Below are 18,545 nucleotides of genomic sequence, written 5' to 3' on the forward strand. Positions count from 1 at the left end.
CCAGTTCTTTCTGATGCAGAGGAAACAAGCATGACAAGCAAGTCAAAAAACAATCATGACAGAAGATCATCATGGATGTAAAGGAAGTTAGTGACCTCAAATCCTAGAATATGCTGAGTTGGAAGGGATCCACAGGGATAACTGAAGTCCAACTCTTGGCTCTGCACAGGACATCCCCAAGAGTCAAACCAGGTGTTTTCTGAACTCTCTCAGGCTGGGGCTGTGACCACTTCCACTGGGGAGCCTGTTCCAGTGCCCAACCACCCCCTGAGTGAAGAACCTTTTCCTGACAGACAACCTAAACCTCCCCTGACACAGCTTCAGGCCATTCCCTCAGGTCTGTCACTGCTCACCACAGAGCAGAGATCAGTGCCTGCTCCTCCTCTTCCCCTTGCAAGGAAGCTGAAAGCTGTAGTGAAGTCCCCCACAGAAAATGGCCCCAAGGATGGACTACCCAGCAGGGGTAGAAAGGCATTGCTCAGTTGTGTTGGGGTCAGGTAAGGAAAGCCAAACCTCATCTGGGTTTAAAAGCAGCAGTGTATGGAAAGGCCTAAGAGGGCTTCTGGCAGTATTCTGGTAGCTAAAATGAAAATACGAGCTACTGCTCTTTATAGCTTCAGTTACATAAAATAACATTTTACCCTCTCATACTCATAACTTAATTTTAAACTTTCATAATCCTTTGTGTGCCCCAGCTATTGTGTATATCAAAAAAGATTCTTGTTTAATTTAGCAAAAAATTAATTTCTCTGATGAATGTTTTGATCATAGTATCTTTATCATTCCAGCTATTCTTCCTCATTTTCACTCTGCACATATGCAAATGTTCTGACAAGCAATACAGATAATAAACACACATTTGTGCCTTCCAGATATCATTCTTTTAGCTATAGTTTTGTATCTTTTAATTTGTTTTTGGGTAGTTGCCTGCCATCATTTGCTAAGCGATAAAACATTTATATGAAATACACTTTAACTGGTAATTCAGTATGTAGTATTTCATATAAACTTGCATATAGTGCATACTATAAAGCTGAAAAATGTTTATATGATTGCTTTGTGAATATGGGGGATTGAAAACATTAACTCTGGTATTCATTTTCAAAGTGCCTTTAGAGGTACAAACATGTATCTCCATACAGCTGAAATGAGTTTGAGAAGTAGTGACTGCAAGATCAAGTAATTAAAGTATTTTTCTATCTCTATTATACAGTGTTAGCTGTCTGTTTCTAATTATCTAATTATAAAATTTGCCAATATAGTTTAAATAGGAAATACAGTACCTATTCTTTATTTGAATTATTTTTTTCATTCAGTGTGCCTATATGTGTTTCTGCTTTGTGTATTTCATCAAAGTAGTTAAAAAATATTGGGTTATCATTATCAAAATTTAAACACTTAAATTAAAGGTACAGAATCAAAAGAAATCAAGTCTTAACTCTCTGTGTTCTGGAGTACTGTAACATACAATGATCTTCATCAAATGTTCATGTAACATCTTTAACTCTTTACAGTTCATCCAATTTCTTTTCTCAGGTATAGCAGGCATGATGGTAGCATACTTTACTCCTAAAGTTTCCATGACAGCACAGTTTTCAATTCACTGTAATTTTTTTTTAAATTTATGGGTTGGGCTGAAACTTTTTGTACTGGTAGCTCTTTCAGCCTCAATATTTTATTTTTTTTTTCAAAATTTTAACCTAGAATAATCATTCACATTCAAGACACAGATGAAAACACATTTGATTCATGTCAAAAGACTCAGGATAACCTCACCTTTGAACTGCTTCAACACCCCAAACTTTTGCTAATGGGCTGCAAATTTGATGATAGGACATCTGTCCGAATTCAGGAAAGAATTACAGATTGTAAAATAGTAACACATATTACTATTTAAGTATGATTACAAGTTTGATATTAGAACTTGAATGGTGCAAGTATTTCATTCTCACAAATCCCAGTGAAGTTCCTTACAGTATTGACTAGTCTATACTACTTTGAATCAGCTAAAGCTTGAGAAAATGTTTACTTTGTTCTCTCAAATCAGTCTCTATCTGGTTGTTATGAAAATGAAAAAGGAAATGTATTTTTTTAAATAGGATCACAGAAGAATTAACACTAGAAAGAAGCCAGAGAGGTCTCTAGTCTAATCTCCTGCTGGAAGCATGATGAGCTTTAAAACCAGACCAGGTTGCTCAGGGCTTTATCTGGTTTTGAAAAATCTCAAATACAGAGACTGAAGAACCTCTCTGGATGACCTCTTCCACTGCTTTACCACCCTAATAATTAAAATGTTTCCCATAATATCAAATCTGGACCTTTCTTGTTTTGGTTTATGTCCTGTAAAAATAAGAGTCAAATGAGACTGGGACAAAGAATGTGTTAATACTGGGAAGGACCAGAATAAAACCATCAGTGGGATATATCATGCTATTAGAATTCTCAGGTGGATCACAGAAGTGTCCAAAGGATTGTGGTTTGTTTGCAATTGCTCCACTTAAGTATTTTCACCTCCAGGCAACAGAAATAAGTTTTGATTTGGAAGGGAAACTGGATTTAAAAGAAAAAGGACTATCAGGAATACATTTCAGGGGATCATATGAAAACTAAAACACAGGACAGGAAAAAACACATAGACTAGATAAGTACCTAGAAGGAAGGAGACCTTGGTTCAGATGACAAAGGGAATATGATTAGGAATCTGTGTTTAAGAAGATGAAACAACTCTTGGGTTGAAAGAGGGCACTGTACAGTCACATTAGGCAAGCACAAACTCACCCTTACCTAAAGCTTACTTAAAACTTACTCCTATATTATCACCTTAGCCTTAGCCTCCCTAAATAATCAGTAGACAGATCTTAAGTGGGATAACTTCATTTGAAAGGTTCTCTTATTGAGCACATAGGAAAACTAAGTTCTTTACATAGGTACCTCAGATAGATGGGTCTATGCCATGGAAATTAGAATGAGGCTTTTAATTTAATTTCCTGGAAACCTAGCTACAAAACTTGAGAGGAATTTTCTCTCAATGTAATATATATACAATAGCATCAGGTCAACCTATAATCAACTCTATATTAAGCTTGCCTTAAACATGATGTTTCTACGAGCACATAATGAGATCAGAAGTGACCAGCACAGATGCATACATCCAGGTCTGTGGAATCCTATCCTTTGCACTCTAACCCAGGTATGTACTTATAGTATTAAGTGAACTGAAAATTCAATCACAGATGTATAATACAGGGTACTCAAAGTAAGAGTACTTTTACAACACCTAACCTTTGAATGTTCTCCTTTGTTATTGCAATGTATTCTTTTTACATATTATACACTAAAAGCTCTTACATGTTGTGCTAGTTCACACCAAATGCAAATCTGAATGTTCTGAATAATGAGAAGAGTGAAAAAAATCTACCATTAGGCAGGAAAACAGTACCTTCATTAAAACTATGAGAGGGATAGAAAAAGAGAGATAATAAAAATATAAAAGCAATCACCAAAAATGGTCTATTTAAAGAGGGGCAAGGAGATTATTCAGAATCACAATTCTTGGTAGAATCTGTCTGTTTTAAGTAAGGCTAACTAATCACAATAGTATTTATATAAAAAAATTCAATAGAGCAATTTATTTGTGAACAATGACTCTAATACTGATGAACAGACTAGAGAAAATGCTACCAAGTATTTTCTCTATTCTTAGTAGAAAATTCATGCACTGTATGAGTTATCAGCAGAGAAAAATACAATTTGCATATATTAATAAAGGTGGGGTTGTCAATCTAAGAATGTCAATATTTATTTACCAAGATATTAATTACTTGTGTATCTCAGCTTTTTAATCTATTACACATTTTTGAGTGCATCTACAGACATATGCTGCTATGATATTGACCAGCACATTAGAGTAGAAAACGTGTATCTAGAGAAACTATGCAAGATAATGAACAAAATGGAAAGCTACAAAGATAATAAATGTTCCCACGCATCTTCCTATGAGACTACTAAAAAAGTCATGTTTTACCGGAAAATTAAAATTCATGGAAACAAATAAAAATGAGGAAATGTTCAGATTTTAACTTTTCCTTCTCTGAAACTTAGACAAGACATTTCTAGGAACACAAATCTATTTCTGTTCTTTACTCATGCACAAGATGAAGAAAAAATCTTGCTTTCAGTCATTCACACTACTGCAAAAAATGCTATTTCACAAATACAATAATAAATGTAGACTTACATCTAAGACTTGTATTCAGTTAAGAATCAAATCAAATTTTATACACATTATTAAGACTTGAAAAAGAGGAAAGTAATACAGTCAAAGATATCTTGTGAAATTCTGACAGTGAATTAAAAAAAAATCAGATAATTTCTGAACTCAGTATGATTACTGTTCTAAGAATTCAAAGCCAGAAAGATTTGCTAGTCAGATAACTGCTATTTTTTCAAGATTATGGAACACATAAAAAAGAATTTTTATTTTTGTACAAAAATCAAGCAAAGTCCTCTCTGTAAATCTACAGATGTCAAAGCAGATACTCTACTGCCATCTACCAGTTTTAAAAGGATGTAGTATTAGCACAGAACCCATTTCTACACTCCATTTCTCTGAATGAAACAATATATCCCTTTACACAGCTGTTTAAGGAGATATTTCTGGTTTTATAAGACTTTAGAGCTCAAAGTAAAATATGAAGCTATAGCTTAATTACTTTGGTAAATACTGTGAAAGTATTAATTAGTGCAGGGCAACTGTGTCTTTACTGTGTCACAAGAGGGAGCAGGTTTCTGTGTCACATCCCTTCTGCCAGAACTACGTGCTTCCATCCTGTTTCTCACAGCTGGGCTGCTGTTCCCTCATTGCTGAGAACACAGCCTAAGACTCAGCTGGCATTGAAACCTCTCTGACTTTCAGTCCCTGCCTGAATGTGTCTCTTACCCCCTCTGCAAGAACAGGATCCATGGATGCTGTTAGGATGAAGGTACTTAAATGGCACTTGTAAGCAGATCATTCCTACTGCATGTGGATGAGTAAGAGACAGTGAAGGTCTATGCCTGCTCTTTTCTTGTTCCATCAGGGCCACCTCAAAGCTGCACTTTCACTCATTAAAGATCTGGAGTAGGGCTGAACTCCATACAACAGATACCTGCCTTCTCAATCAAATACAAAGTAAACGTGGCAAAGACATTAACCACACCTGTATCTTCCTTTATACAGAAAAGGATCATGTATCATATACCTTTGACAACAGGAAGACCTTCTGTATAGCAGGGCTTCAGGGGAGGAAGGAAGAAAGTCAGCAGCATGCTGTAGATGGACAGCACAAGCCCTAGATGAACCTTCTCCTAAAGAATAACTAAGAGCTTTACTTCATAGAGGTCGACAGGATACACATGATCTGGAGACCATGAAGCTAAAAGGAGTGCCAGAAGAGGTGGTTGACCTTAACTAATCACACACCCTGACAAAATTTAAGGAGACTGGAAAATGGCAGCTGTTTTTTTGAAGAGAAAAAACTTCTCATATGCAGAGCACCACAAATATATTTTCATATACACAGCAACAGTCCTATGAGAATTAATAATGTTATTTGAAGCATTACATTGATTCACTAAATTGGTAAAGAGATGTTTTCTACCTCTTGTTGTTAGAGCACAGTACTGTGGCTTCCACTCCATTAATGGCACAGCACATTTCTTTCATGCATCACCACAGGTGTATTCAAAATATGCCCCATATATCAAAATTCCTTTTAAGTACTCAGATCTCTCAGTTGCAGGGTAATAAATACAGGTTGACATTACTCATCAATTTCTACTAGAGACTGTTAGTCATGTATTTGTGATGTGGGATGTAATAAATGTCAGCAATTAAATGCTCTGAACAATTGAAAGGTTATATAATTGCTAAATTATTTTAGGAAAATAAATTCATGTTCATCTGGAATCTATAGTAATAACATAAGATTTTCAATAATAATACAAATAGCTTTTCAATAATGAAAATACTTTTCAATAATTAAACACATATTACTCTATGTGGCATAATTAGAATTATGGAGGAACAGTAAATATAAAATTCATGCTCTGAGTCCTGCTGAGCTGGATTATGAAAGAGAAAATTGCGTCTGTTGACAAACAATCAAGAAGCTACAGCTATCATTACAGCTGCACCTTGAAAAAGAATCACACCCCACAGCCCACCTATTCTATATACAGTAGAAGTTCTGCAGTCAGATGTATGACTGCAATATTGGGTGGACATACCCTAACTTTTTTTTAATCTTACTTGGGTAATGACAACTGTGGATTTTTGGTGTACAAACTCAAGCATGATCCTGCAATTTGAGAGTTGCCAGTGTCCTCATACACCCTCCCTTACACCTTCTGCATCTTGCTCTCAGAAACAAGGCAAAAAGCATCACTGGAACCATATATCTGATCAGTTTTAGTAAGACAGAGAGCAGTTTTAACCAAAGTAAAAGGATATGCAAGGAATAGCAGGAAGAGATACAGAATCAGCCAGTGTCTTGCTGAAAATAAAAGCACATCAGAAACCAAGTAAAAAACAAAAAAAGAACTGTAAAAAGCTGGTTTATTGAAGTCAGTGAGATCATTGCAATTACATTTAATGAGGCAAAATTTGCTACGTTTCCTGACCTTGATTTGTACCTTGTCTACTTTACTAGATTGCTCTACACTGTTCTTCATTATTAGTTTAATATTAATTTTAGCTTGAGAAATATCCATCACATAATAAAAAATAGTTATAAAAAAGGTAACATTTTCCTACAAAATTTCTCATTTTCAAGTACAGACAGAAGAGCAAGAGTATTTATTTAAATAAATACTGTGTTTACTCACTACGCTAAGGGTCAATTAGTGAGTCCTTTTGATTTCGGACAGATTTCATTAAAGAAATTGTTGTTTCTCTTTAAGCAATCCCATCTATGATTCAGTATGAGATTTCTGTGCTAGTACTAATTCCTGTGGAGTATTCAATTCAGCAACATGTTTTTTGCCTGATTTTTAAACTTGACATTGTTAGGATACCATAATTTCTAAGTCATGCTGATGTCATGTGTGAATATTAATTCCCTATGTCGATTTTCTGCTAGAACAATCATTCAAGTTTTGAAATGATTCAGCTGTCATTCATGATGAGTATGAAATGTCATGGTATGAATCACAGAATGACAGAATGGTTGGGGTTGGAAGGGACCTCCTAGTCTAACACCCCTGCCAAAGCAGGTTCACCCAGAGCAGGCCACACAGCATCACCTCCAGACAGGTTCTCAGTATCTCCAGAAGAGGAGATATTCAACCACATCTTCTCTGGCAGCCTCTTCCAGTTTTATGTCACCCTCATATTTAGGAAGTTCTTCCTCAGATGGAACATCCTGTAATTCAGTTTGTGCCCACTGCCCCCCGTCCTGTCACTGGGCACCACTGAAGACATTCTGGCCCCATCTTCTTGATACTCATCCTTAAGATATCCGTAAACATTGATAAAATCCCTCAGTTGTCCCTTCTCCAGGTGAAACAGACCTAGCTCTCTCAACCTTTCCTTGTAAGACAGATACTCCAGTCCCCCAGGCATCATAGTCCTCCCTGGAGCCCCCTCCAATAGCTCCTCATCGTTCTTGGACTGAGGAGCCCAGACCTCAGTCCATTGTTCTTGGACTGAGGAGCACAGCACTCCAGATGTGCCTCACCAGGGCTGAGCAGAGGGACAGGATCTCCTCCCCTGACCTGCTGGCACTGCTCTTCCTAATGCATCTCACGATCCCACTGGCCTCCTGCACCACGAGGATACTGCTGGCTCATGGACAGCTTGTTGTCCACCAGGTCCTTCTCCACAGAGCTGCTCTCCAGCAGGTCACCCCCAATCTCTGCTGGTGCCTGGGGTTCTTTCTCCCCAGGTGCAGGACCCTGCATTTGCCTTTGCTGAACTTCATTAGCTTGCCCTCTGCCCAACTTCCCAGCCTGTCCAGGTTTCACTGAATGTCAGCACACCCCTCTGGGGTATCAGTCACCTCTCTCACATGAAAATAAATATGAATACAGGCACAGATCATTCCTAGGCATTTTTAAATACTCCCTGTAGTATAATACTGTGCACTGGAGCTCGGCACAAAAACAAATTTATATTTATAGCAGTGATCTGCAAGATGAGATTTTTACTGAGATTAAGAAAAAACATACAAGCTTTATATCATACTATATCAAAGAACTGCATCAACAATTTTTTCATGGGAATTACATCTTATAAAATCTTAAATTAAGAGTTACCTTTTAGTCACAGAAGCCCTCTAAATACCATTATTTGCAACTCTGCATCTTTACATTTCAAAATACATGTGAAAAAGCTGTATTATTAATGATGACTTCACTGAAGGAAATTTCTGAAGTGCTGGTTAACAGCCCATATTGCAAACACAGTTAAAATTAATACTTATATATATGTTGAGGATAGCCATGAAGTAAACTGCAGAATTAAGATTTTGGACTTAAGGAAATAAGACACTAGTTTAATGGCCGAAAGGGAGAGGGAAAATATGATACAGTATAGTAAGCAGAGGGAAAATTTGAGGCAGTAGAGTGGACAGAACATTAATTTCAGTTGATTAAAAAGGAGAAATAAAAGACTATTTTTGAATGAGCTTCAGAACAAGTCATTGTGTAAAAAGGCCAAGATTTTTAGCAAAATGACTGAGTAAGGAGTACCTCTGTGGATTGAAAGGTAAAAAATAAGGAACATATAAGAAGAAAAATCAAGGACAGTGAAAGCCCTGCTTGGGCAATTCAAGATGAAATTAGAAAAGCCAAAGCCCAACTGGAGGTAAGACCAGAAGGAAACAATTAGAGGTGAAATGGGTTTCAATACACATGAAAAAGTTCAAAGAAAACATGGGGCATTGGCCAAATGTAAGAGAACATAAGTGAGGCATGGTACATAAAACCATGTTTTCTAAGGCCTCTGTGCATGGTGTAGGAAGTAAATGAGCAGATAATATTGGGAAGTAAACAGCCCATGCAAAGAACATGAACACACTCATACACTAACAAGGACTTCAGTCCAGCTGTAGGCTGTTCACCAATGGTGCTCCTGATGCTCAGAAGTGTGGCCAATTCTGCTCAATATCTTTATCAGTGATCTCAACGAGGAGATTGAGTGCACTCTTAGCACTGTGGCAGACAGTGGGCAAGTCTCACAAGGTAAGTCTCACAAGCACACTCTCTGCCATTAATGTGAATGATAGTCTTGACTGAGGATGCATAATGGTGGGAACCATTCACTTGCTTTAGCAGTTGAATGAAATAAAACTGGTAAGGAACAAATGAAATTTTGAAATGTGTTGGTCTTTCACTGCCCTGGAAAATAAAACAAGCAAAAAAATATGTCTACTAATTAATAAAATCCCTCTTTTGTTTTTGAGACAAACACAATAACTTGCATACTTTAGGATGCTTGCAATTTCACTTCCTAATCCTGAACTTTTCAATTTGAAATTGAATACTTAGATATGATATGCAAGTGTAACAACTATATTTACATTCTTACAATACTCAATGTGGAAATGGCAAAAACAACTATTTTTAAAATCCTGTTCCAATAAAAATCTAATTTTTCAAGCAGTCTAGTTTTCAGAAGAAAAGAAACCCTCCTGTATTCTGAGTAAGCAACACTTCATAGTTATAGGTATTTTCTTTAATCTCTTAAATACTCATTAAAATGTTAATTATATGAGTATTAGAAATGCTGCTGACATTATTACAAAGCTTGACTCAAAGGTCAATGGAAAGAAATAGGTAATTCCAAAAGGTGATTCACTCCTTTATTTTAGATGCCTATCTAAGACTGGCACAAATTATTCCCTGTAGCTGCCTGTCTTTCCTTAGTAACAAAAAATAAAATGGATGACTAGCTAAGAAGAGGTGGATGAGAGTCATGTGATTGAAGCTAGTTGAGAGGTATTATACTGGGGTTTCATTGTTTGAATTTCAATTGGCTTTGAATTTGGCTTATCATATTTTTCTATCGCAGTACCTAAATACTTAAAAGAAAAACAAACTCATAAGAAATTATTCCAAAATCAGTCAGGGGAATTTGAAGATGCTTGAATCAATAAATACATCACAAGTCTATTCCAGCAGGATTTAAAATATCCTCTAAGAGCTGAACTAGAAATCTAACAAAACCTTTCTGTGTATTTCAAAGATAAACTCTAATTCCACGATATCTGTTTTTAAAATACCATTGACTTGTGGGAAATGTTAGAATAACATCTAAATAAAGTATTTGGTGTTAACACAGGAGGTATTTTAAGAAATATTAAAACACTAACTGAAGATAATATCAGTGAATGAAACATGATTTCACACATCTACATAATTCACTCCCTGGCAGGTGAGAATTCGGTATCTTGGAGCTGGACTCTAATACACAGGGAGTCTAGATGACAATTAGATTAGGCACATAACTCTGAGAACAATAAAGCTTTGTTAGATGACTATCGCCCTTAGAAAATATTTTTTCTATTATATTAGTTTTGCTGCCAATGTGTAGTGACTAGCCAAAAAAATATGTCTGTTCTTGTAAATAAAAGGGGAAGTTTGTGAGTTCCAAGAAAGAAGGAAAATTTAAAAAATTAAATCTGAGAAAAATAAATTACCTTGTATCCTCTACCCTGTCACAGAAAATGATATACAAATTTGGATTCTACTTCAGACTATAAAATTAGTATGAAAAAAGTTCTTAAAGCAAGTAATTTTGTTGCAAAATCTGAACTACCTAAACTGCAGAGTAGTCTGGTCTGGTTGAAAAGCAAATAAAATTACAAAGGACAAAATACAGGAGGAGAAATATTTCCAGCAAGTTCAGTTGAAGTGAACTTGGACCCAGTTAATATTTAGGTTATAAGTATTCTGACCTGAAAAATTTTAATTCATATAAAATCTACAAATAAATAATTTTTGTATTATTTCTTTGAAAATTTGGTGAGAAGCTACAGTCTGTGGACTCTTCAGCAATGAGTCCCAAAGAATTATTTTACATCTCTGATGTCCTTACATATTTTGAAAGTGTATTGGGTTGACCTTGGCTGGCCACCAGGTGCCCAACATAGCTGTTCTATCATTCCCCTTCCCAGCTGGACAAGGAAAAGAAAATGTAAGGAAAGGTTCATGGGTCGAGCCAAGGACAGGGAGAGATCACTCACCAGTTACCATCACGAGCAAATCAGACTTGAATTGTGGAAATTAATTTAATTCATTGCTAATCAAATCAGATTAGGATAATGAGAAAGTAATCTTCAAATGCCTTCTCACCATCCCTCATTTCTTCCTGGGCTCAACTTCACTCCTGAAATCTCTACCTCCTCCAATCCAAGTAGTGCAGAGCAACAGAGAATGAGGGCTATGGTCAGTTCATCACACATTGACTCTGTCTCCTCACTGTCTTTCCCTGCTCCAGCACGGGGTTCCACTCACTTGAGATAGCACTCCATTAACTTTAAAGAGCAAGTTCAACTAGGCATGCACAATCAACCTCAGGAGGTGATAAAAAGCTACTGCAAATCCACAAATTTGTCTTCCACTTGTGACATCACTGGGATGGTCGACATAAAAGAATCAAGATGCTGTCCAAGTATAGAGAGACTGTAACTATCCTTTATCTTTGCATAATAATGTGAGAGAGTACTCATTCATTTACAAAAATATCAAAAACAATCTAATCTTCAACCTTACTGAGACTTAACCTGTCTCATATGATACTCTCTGTGAAGCATTATAATGTGTAAAAGAACATAGAATTCCTGAGGCAAGATATTATTAGAATTATTATTATTCTGTATTGTATACAGAAACTAGCAATGAGCAAACCACGTGCTAGTCATTTTTTATTATCATTGGCAGTCATACTTGAAGAATCTGGTGCAACTTGCCAGCTATTGATTGTCTTTTTTCTCAAAATAATTTACTGCATTATTGAAGGATGTTTAGATTAACCCGTTGAGTGATCATATATAGCTACTACTTACAGGCTGCAGTCATTTGCATTTGGCAGGATTTGTTGGGATCACTCAACACATGCTACACTCTCTAGAGTGCCTGCAGTGAATATGTCTGCTGTCTGCTGTGCTAAGAAAGGAGACAAAACAATGCCTCTGCATTTTCATTTCACCCTCCTAGGGTGGTTACTGGCAATAAGTCATATTAGTTGCAGGTATGGTAAATCCTGCACAGAACAGGATAGTTCTTATTGCTCTTCCAAGGTTTAAAAATACATATGCAGGTCTGTCTGTTTCAATCTGTCAAAATTCTATTTATCACATACGATAAATTTTATTCTGAGGATGACACTTATGTATAGTTCTATTACAATTACAATGAAGTATGAGATTTATTGATAAGGATTCATAAAAGCACAGAACTAAGAGTAAGAGATGAGTCCATTGGCACCAAAAGCCCACTTTGCAAGAAGGTCACTGGAGAGATATCTAAATTGCACACTCATCTCATTGCACAGGAAGCCTAAAGCAAAGCTCCACATATTTTGATTGGTCTAATCATTGGTTATAACTTAGACTGGGAGCTGGACCACCTGAATACGGGCCTATATGCAGGCAAAATACAGGGTTCCTCAGATCAGGAGGAAGGAGCATGACTGTAACTAAATGGTGATGACTGCTGCTGAGTATGAGGAAACTGAGCTGCAGTACAGAAACTCTCTACTGGTGCACAACAGGTAGGATGAGGTACACTGACTCCTGCAGCTGCACTGGCAGTGGAGATTTTTTCTATTTTAATGCACTGTTCTGCAAAGAGAACATAGCAAGAGATGAGAGAATATTCATGACCATATTCATCATAAGAGATGTGTCAAAGGCTTATTCTAATATCAGGTGAGACAGAAACAGAGACATAGTGAACTCTGGAAATCCAGGCTCTAAAACTCTACCTATCTTCATCTACTTAGAGCAACTAAGCACATCATTCAGAAAAAAAATACTAAGTCATGTTTCTAAAAAGATCATGTCTTTTTAAGTAAAATTTGTTTACCTGTATGCATTCAATATTAATTCTTTCTGAATTACACTACAGAATACTGCAAGACATAATTTCTAATAAATCAATTAGTAATTGCCAGAGTAAAAATAATACCAGCGATATTCATCTTTTAAACGAGAAAAGTTCTCTGCTGATAAGAAGCTGTGAATATAGTAACACAACAACACTTGCAAAATTTCTGAAAAAAGACCCTTTCTTTTTATTGATGTTTTGGCTTTGCACAAACACTGGTAATGCATAGGTTACAGAAGAGATATCTGCATGACTTCAAAACGCTGCACTGTGCTGCAGCCTATTTCTACTAAAGTGTGTTGCTGCAGCAACACAAGCTATCGCTTCTAGGCATGAAAAATTAATACTATTCATAGAAAGTCTAGAGAATCAGTGAAGTAGTGGACATGGTACTACATTTCACCTTTCTAATGCTAGAGACACAGCAGCTGAGCTGGTATCAACTGATTTCTGACTCTCCTTGTTCATTACCTTTAGCTTGGTAATGGATTTCTGAGAAACACTCCTGCTAGAAAACAACTACTGAATTTCCAGTTGCGAACCATGGGATCACCTAGGGATCTAAAACAGCTGCCAAACTGTCACAAATGAAAAGGGAATAGAATTCACAGTGAGGAAGACGCACAGCTTAAGGAAAATTTAGCATTTCTGTTAGTTAAATTGCCTAAGACTTAAAGAAATACTGCAAAATGCTATTGGAAGGATGGGAAAATATCTCATATGACAAAAAAAATAATCTCACAGAACTGCAACTAGAGCAGTCTCACATTTTCAAGATTATAACCCATAGTTTATAGCTTATAATCAATGCTATGGCAGTGCAGTTCAGTAGAATGTGAGTTTACATATAAATGCACTCATTATCTATTTCCCTTCACACAGTAACTCTGAGTCTATTCTGATTTTCAAATATTAGCATTTTTAACAACTGCAGATTTTAACAAGTTATGCAAGCCCAGCTGAAATCATAAAAATAATCAGCAGTCTACAGTGAATCTGAGAGAAACAAAAGCATCTAAATGGATGTTTATGTAAATGATTTTAAGACAAAATCAAAGAGAGATACGTTTAATCTTGGAGCATGCATTAGCTTTGTATTAGACAAGTTATTCAGTTCATCCTATTACCTTATGCACCTTCATCCTACTGATTTGTCTTTACATGTCTTTATGTTTGCATGTTCTAAAGAAACCACAAATAGTTTGACAATACAGCTATGGATTTAAGTGAGAAGAAATATTTAAACAAATTTACCAGTACTGTATTTGATTGGCAACAAATGCAATACTCCAAGGCTTTTCCTTTTTTTTTCAGTAGATCAGAGTTCTTACCAGTAGGAAATTTCTGCTTGAAGCCCTTTTTAAGTGACTGTGAGCAAACAATTATATACTTATTTTAAAAACTGCAATTCTTAGTCTTGAATTCATAGGAAATTCCAGTTATAGGGAACTTTCAACTGATTTTGCCAAGAATGGTTGGACCAGATGAACACTGAAGCTTCTTCCAACCTATGATTCTATAATTTTATTTTTTCTCCTCTATAATTTGTCTGTACATAAGACATCACACCAGGGCTGGGCAGAAAATTACACAGAGCCTTGATATATAGACCACCTCACTTCAGAGTTCTGATTTAAGAGTCTCAAATCCATCAAATTTCACATTATCTGACAAAACTAATTTACCAGTCAAATAAACTATGCTAATGAGTATTTAAAAGATTTGTACTGCTTAACTGCACCTATACAGTAAGTGTATGCTCTCATCCAGATTTCAGTTAAAAATCATATTTCTAATTGGAATGGAATTTTTTGACTCATTGGAAGAACTCTGGAACTTCTGGAAAAATTCTTCAGAATTTCTATTTCAGCAAAAGCATAAAATCTTACCCATATTCCATGTGCAAAACTATCGTGCCACTCTTCAATGTGAACTGAATTATATTGTTGGAAACTTTCTCAATAATTATCTGTTTATTTAAGTTCTAAATGAATACCCTTGTAACTAAAGACTATATGTTATTATATTAAAATATTCTACAGATAAAAATCAAAATAATTAAAAATACACCAATTTACTGACTTTCTTATGGAAATGGCATTTATGAACAGGTGAATGGGTTCTTCATCTTATAATGGCTGCAGAAAAGACTCAAGAGGTCAATGAAAAATGCTAACTTTACCTGGGAACTGATGATACGCTGTGATGAACGAGCAATATTAGCTGGCAGGCCAAAAAAGTCAGGTTTATCATCTTCTGGGAGGCTTTCAATAATATGACGATAATCCTGCATAAGAAGAAAAGAACAGACAGAATAGAGGGAACTTTTTATTCCACTCATGAAAATTAACAGCATATGCTGAAAAGAATTTCATTAAATACAGAGCACAACACAAATATTAAATTAAGTACATAAGACATGACACATTATGATAATCTTATAGATTTCTTCATTTTATTTATCAGAAACAATCTTCTTTTATATAACATTTCCACTCTAAAAGACAAAAAAGCAATTCTTATTACAGTGATGCTATAAAATGAAAACAAAAATACACCAAGACTGTCCCTGAAAAGTAGGTACAATATTTCTGTTGAAAACTTAAAGGTAAGATTAATGACAATATAGAAAAAAATACTTCTGCATTTGGGGTTCTAATAAGAGTATAATACATATTTATAAAATTAAGAGCACTGACTTCTATTTAAATCTACAAAAATATTCACTCAAAGAAAGTGAAATACTTTAGATAAAAATAAGTTTGCATAATCATTGGAGATGCAGAATAGCATCAATAGTGGTTACAATGTAAGTCACTAGTGATGCTCTGCTGCACAAAACAAGATAGAGGCCTTGCAGACTAAGGTAGACTAATGGTGTTGGACATCTCTTTTATTGTGATTTAAAGTCAAAAATGTTTAAAATCTGAAAGTCTGGCTACACCCTGTTGCTTATGTGCCACGTGCATTTTGTCTTTGCTTGCAGGAGCACGTGCTGGATGTGCACAATGCACTTTAACATGGAATCTCACTTCAGAGATAACAAGAGTAGCAGAACTCTACACCAGACACTGAGGAAATACTACTTGAAGACACAGAACCATAAATTCCTTCATACATAATCATATAAGATATTGAGAGATATTAAATGCTGTGCAGGCTAGAAAAAAAGATTCGTCTTCTTGACCATATTATATCCAAGAACAGAGACCAGCCTGGTCTGTTTGTCCCTTCTGTTTTTATGATATTAACTCACCAATCTATAGAAAATAAAAAATAATGGTCATAATAAAGTAGTAAAAAAAACCTAAACCAAACCTGAGCAGTCAGAATCCAGGTAAAGAATGCCAAATCACAGCAATTTACTTTAACTGAGATAATACTATTTATATTTGTTCATATTAGAGGTCTAGTCTGGAGTCCTCCATTAGAATGCAAGTGAATCCTAATCACAGTAACAAAAATAATTATATTGTGAAAGGACAGGGGGACATCAGTTGTTTAGACTGTTGAATTCCTTCTCTTTTACACTAGAGAAATACTGAAGAAGAATCAGAATCCATATTTATCACCAAATAAAATGTCATATACCCTCCATGGCCTCTCAACAGATTTCAGAACGTTGATACATTTTGCTAGCAAGAAGGTATTATTCAGATTTTCCTGTTTCATCCAGAAGTTGTAGGAATATTTAGCAGTCTTTAAAAAAATACTTTTATGTTAATATACTAATTATATAAAAACATAATTATATCTTTGTCATAAATTAACCCAATTTCTTTTACACAACTCTTCATAGCTAGGCTGCTCTGCACCACAGTCCAATCAGATACCATAAAAAACAGAAGTAAACTGACAGAGTTAATGCTCCACACAAAAGAGATACTTTTCTGAAGAAACAGATGTATCCTTGGGATTGTTACTTGGGTTTTCTTTGTGGAAATATTTCAAGAATAATTATTGAAAAAGAATTATTTTTTAGGTGATAGAAGATGTGTACCTACCAAAATGCTGCAGGAGTTCGGTAAAGAGATGGAACATGGGAAAGTACTCATCTTCTTGCCTCTGGTATTTAAACTGCCAATGATTCGTGAATTGAAAAGCTGCTCCAAGTAGGACCGAAGAACTCTCATATCAAAGTAATTATCTACACGACCTCCATAAATTGCATTTTCAAACAAGCCATGAACAAATTCCCACTGAAAAACTTTGGAACCTGTGAATTAATTAATTAGTATTAGTTTTGTATCATTGAATAGCATTGCATTGTAAGCACTTCTTGTCACTGCAGTTCTTCAGGGTAATAAGAACAGATGAACACATCAAATAATTAATTTTTTTTTAATCGTTCTTCTATATGACCAAATAGTAAAAGCTGCAGGAACTTGAAAGAGTTTGTAAATATTTGACATAGAAAAAATGAATACTTAGTGTGTTACAAATGAAATATTAGAAATTTTGCTTTAGACTTGAAGTGCTTTTTGAACTAACTGGTTATATGCATTTCAGAAATTATGCTATTGAAATTTTAATTTTGTGCTTCTTTGTCATAAATAAAATTTTATACACTATTTTCTACCACAGTACCATCTGATCTCATAAAATAAACTGACTGATTAAACCAAAAGCAGATCATGCTCCAAATAGGTAAGATTACTGGAAATGTCATCTTTCAAACACAAAGAGGTCCAAGATAGATACTCTGAAAATCATTATGAATCACAACATAGCAAATAAATTAAAGCATGTTAATAATAATTTCCTGGTCAGGTTGACGTTGCATTAGATTACTCTGATCCAGACATATCCCAGAAGTTCAAAGAAGTTATTTTTCCTCCATTCTATCGTTGTTGCGCAAAATAACTACATGGCACAATGATCTACTTGTACCCTACAGCTTTCATGTGCAGGTGAAAGCTTCATCAGAAAGGCACTCCCTAAAGTCCTTGAAAAGGGGGAAGTGGCAATTACTGTAAGTGGGGTTTACTGGTGGTAACTGTTGTTTCCTAATGCTTCAATCATTCCCTCATAAGAAAACATATTTTCACAGTCATAATTAATAATTATCATTGACAGTTAATGATTCAATCTCTTTACCTCTCTGTGTGGTTCAAGTCTGCACAACTAAAGTCTCATTTTAGAAGTACTAACCATCCACAAATCCCATCTAAGTCAACAATCACAAATTATCTCTACATATCAGTTCCTAACTTTACTTTGAAATTGTACACAATGCAAGGAGTTAAAAAAATGCCTTTACCACATTAACTAATATTAGAAATTCCTACACTGGTTAACAGAACAATGAAGTGGGATCTATCTGATACTGAGTTTCAATATGAAGAACTCTTTCATATTCAATTCACAGTCAATTCATTTACTAAATATTTAGGTGAACTCACACTGAGAAGGAATGGACATGCAAGAATTCATCTCACAGGCAGCCCTGTATTTCCTAT

General features: G+C 35.4%; 1 protein-coding gene across 2 annotated transcripts in view; it reads right to left on the bottom strand.

The window, feature by feature from the left end:
- DYNC2H1 (dynein cytoplasmic 2 heavy chain 1) overlaps positions 1 to 18,545 on the bottom strand; it is a 144,432-nt gene that overhangs the window by 36,341 nt on the left and 89,546 nt on the right. For both annotated transcript variants that reach the window (XM_077173954.1, XM_054652170.2), the window contains exons 81-82: positions 17,091 to 17,302; positions 15,269 to 15,373 (exon numbers count right to left, since the gene is read on the bottom strand). In XM_077173954.1, coding sequence (XP_077030069.1) covers positions 15,269 to 15,373; positions 17,091 to 17,302 — 317 coding nt within the window. The remainder of the gene's footprint in view (positions 1 to 15,268; positions 15,374 to 17,090; positions 17,303 to 18,545) is intronic.

This window comes from Agelaius phoeniceus, chromosome 2, assembly GCF_051311805.1.
Source record: "Agelaius phoeniceus isolate bAgePho1 chromosome 2, bAgePho1.hap1, whole genome shotgun sequence".
NCBI classification, from domain to species: domain Eukaryota; kingdom Metazoa; phylum Chordata; class Aves; order Passeriformes; family Icteridae; genus Agelaius; species Agelaius phoeniceus.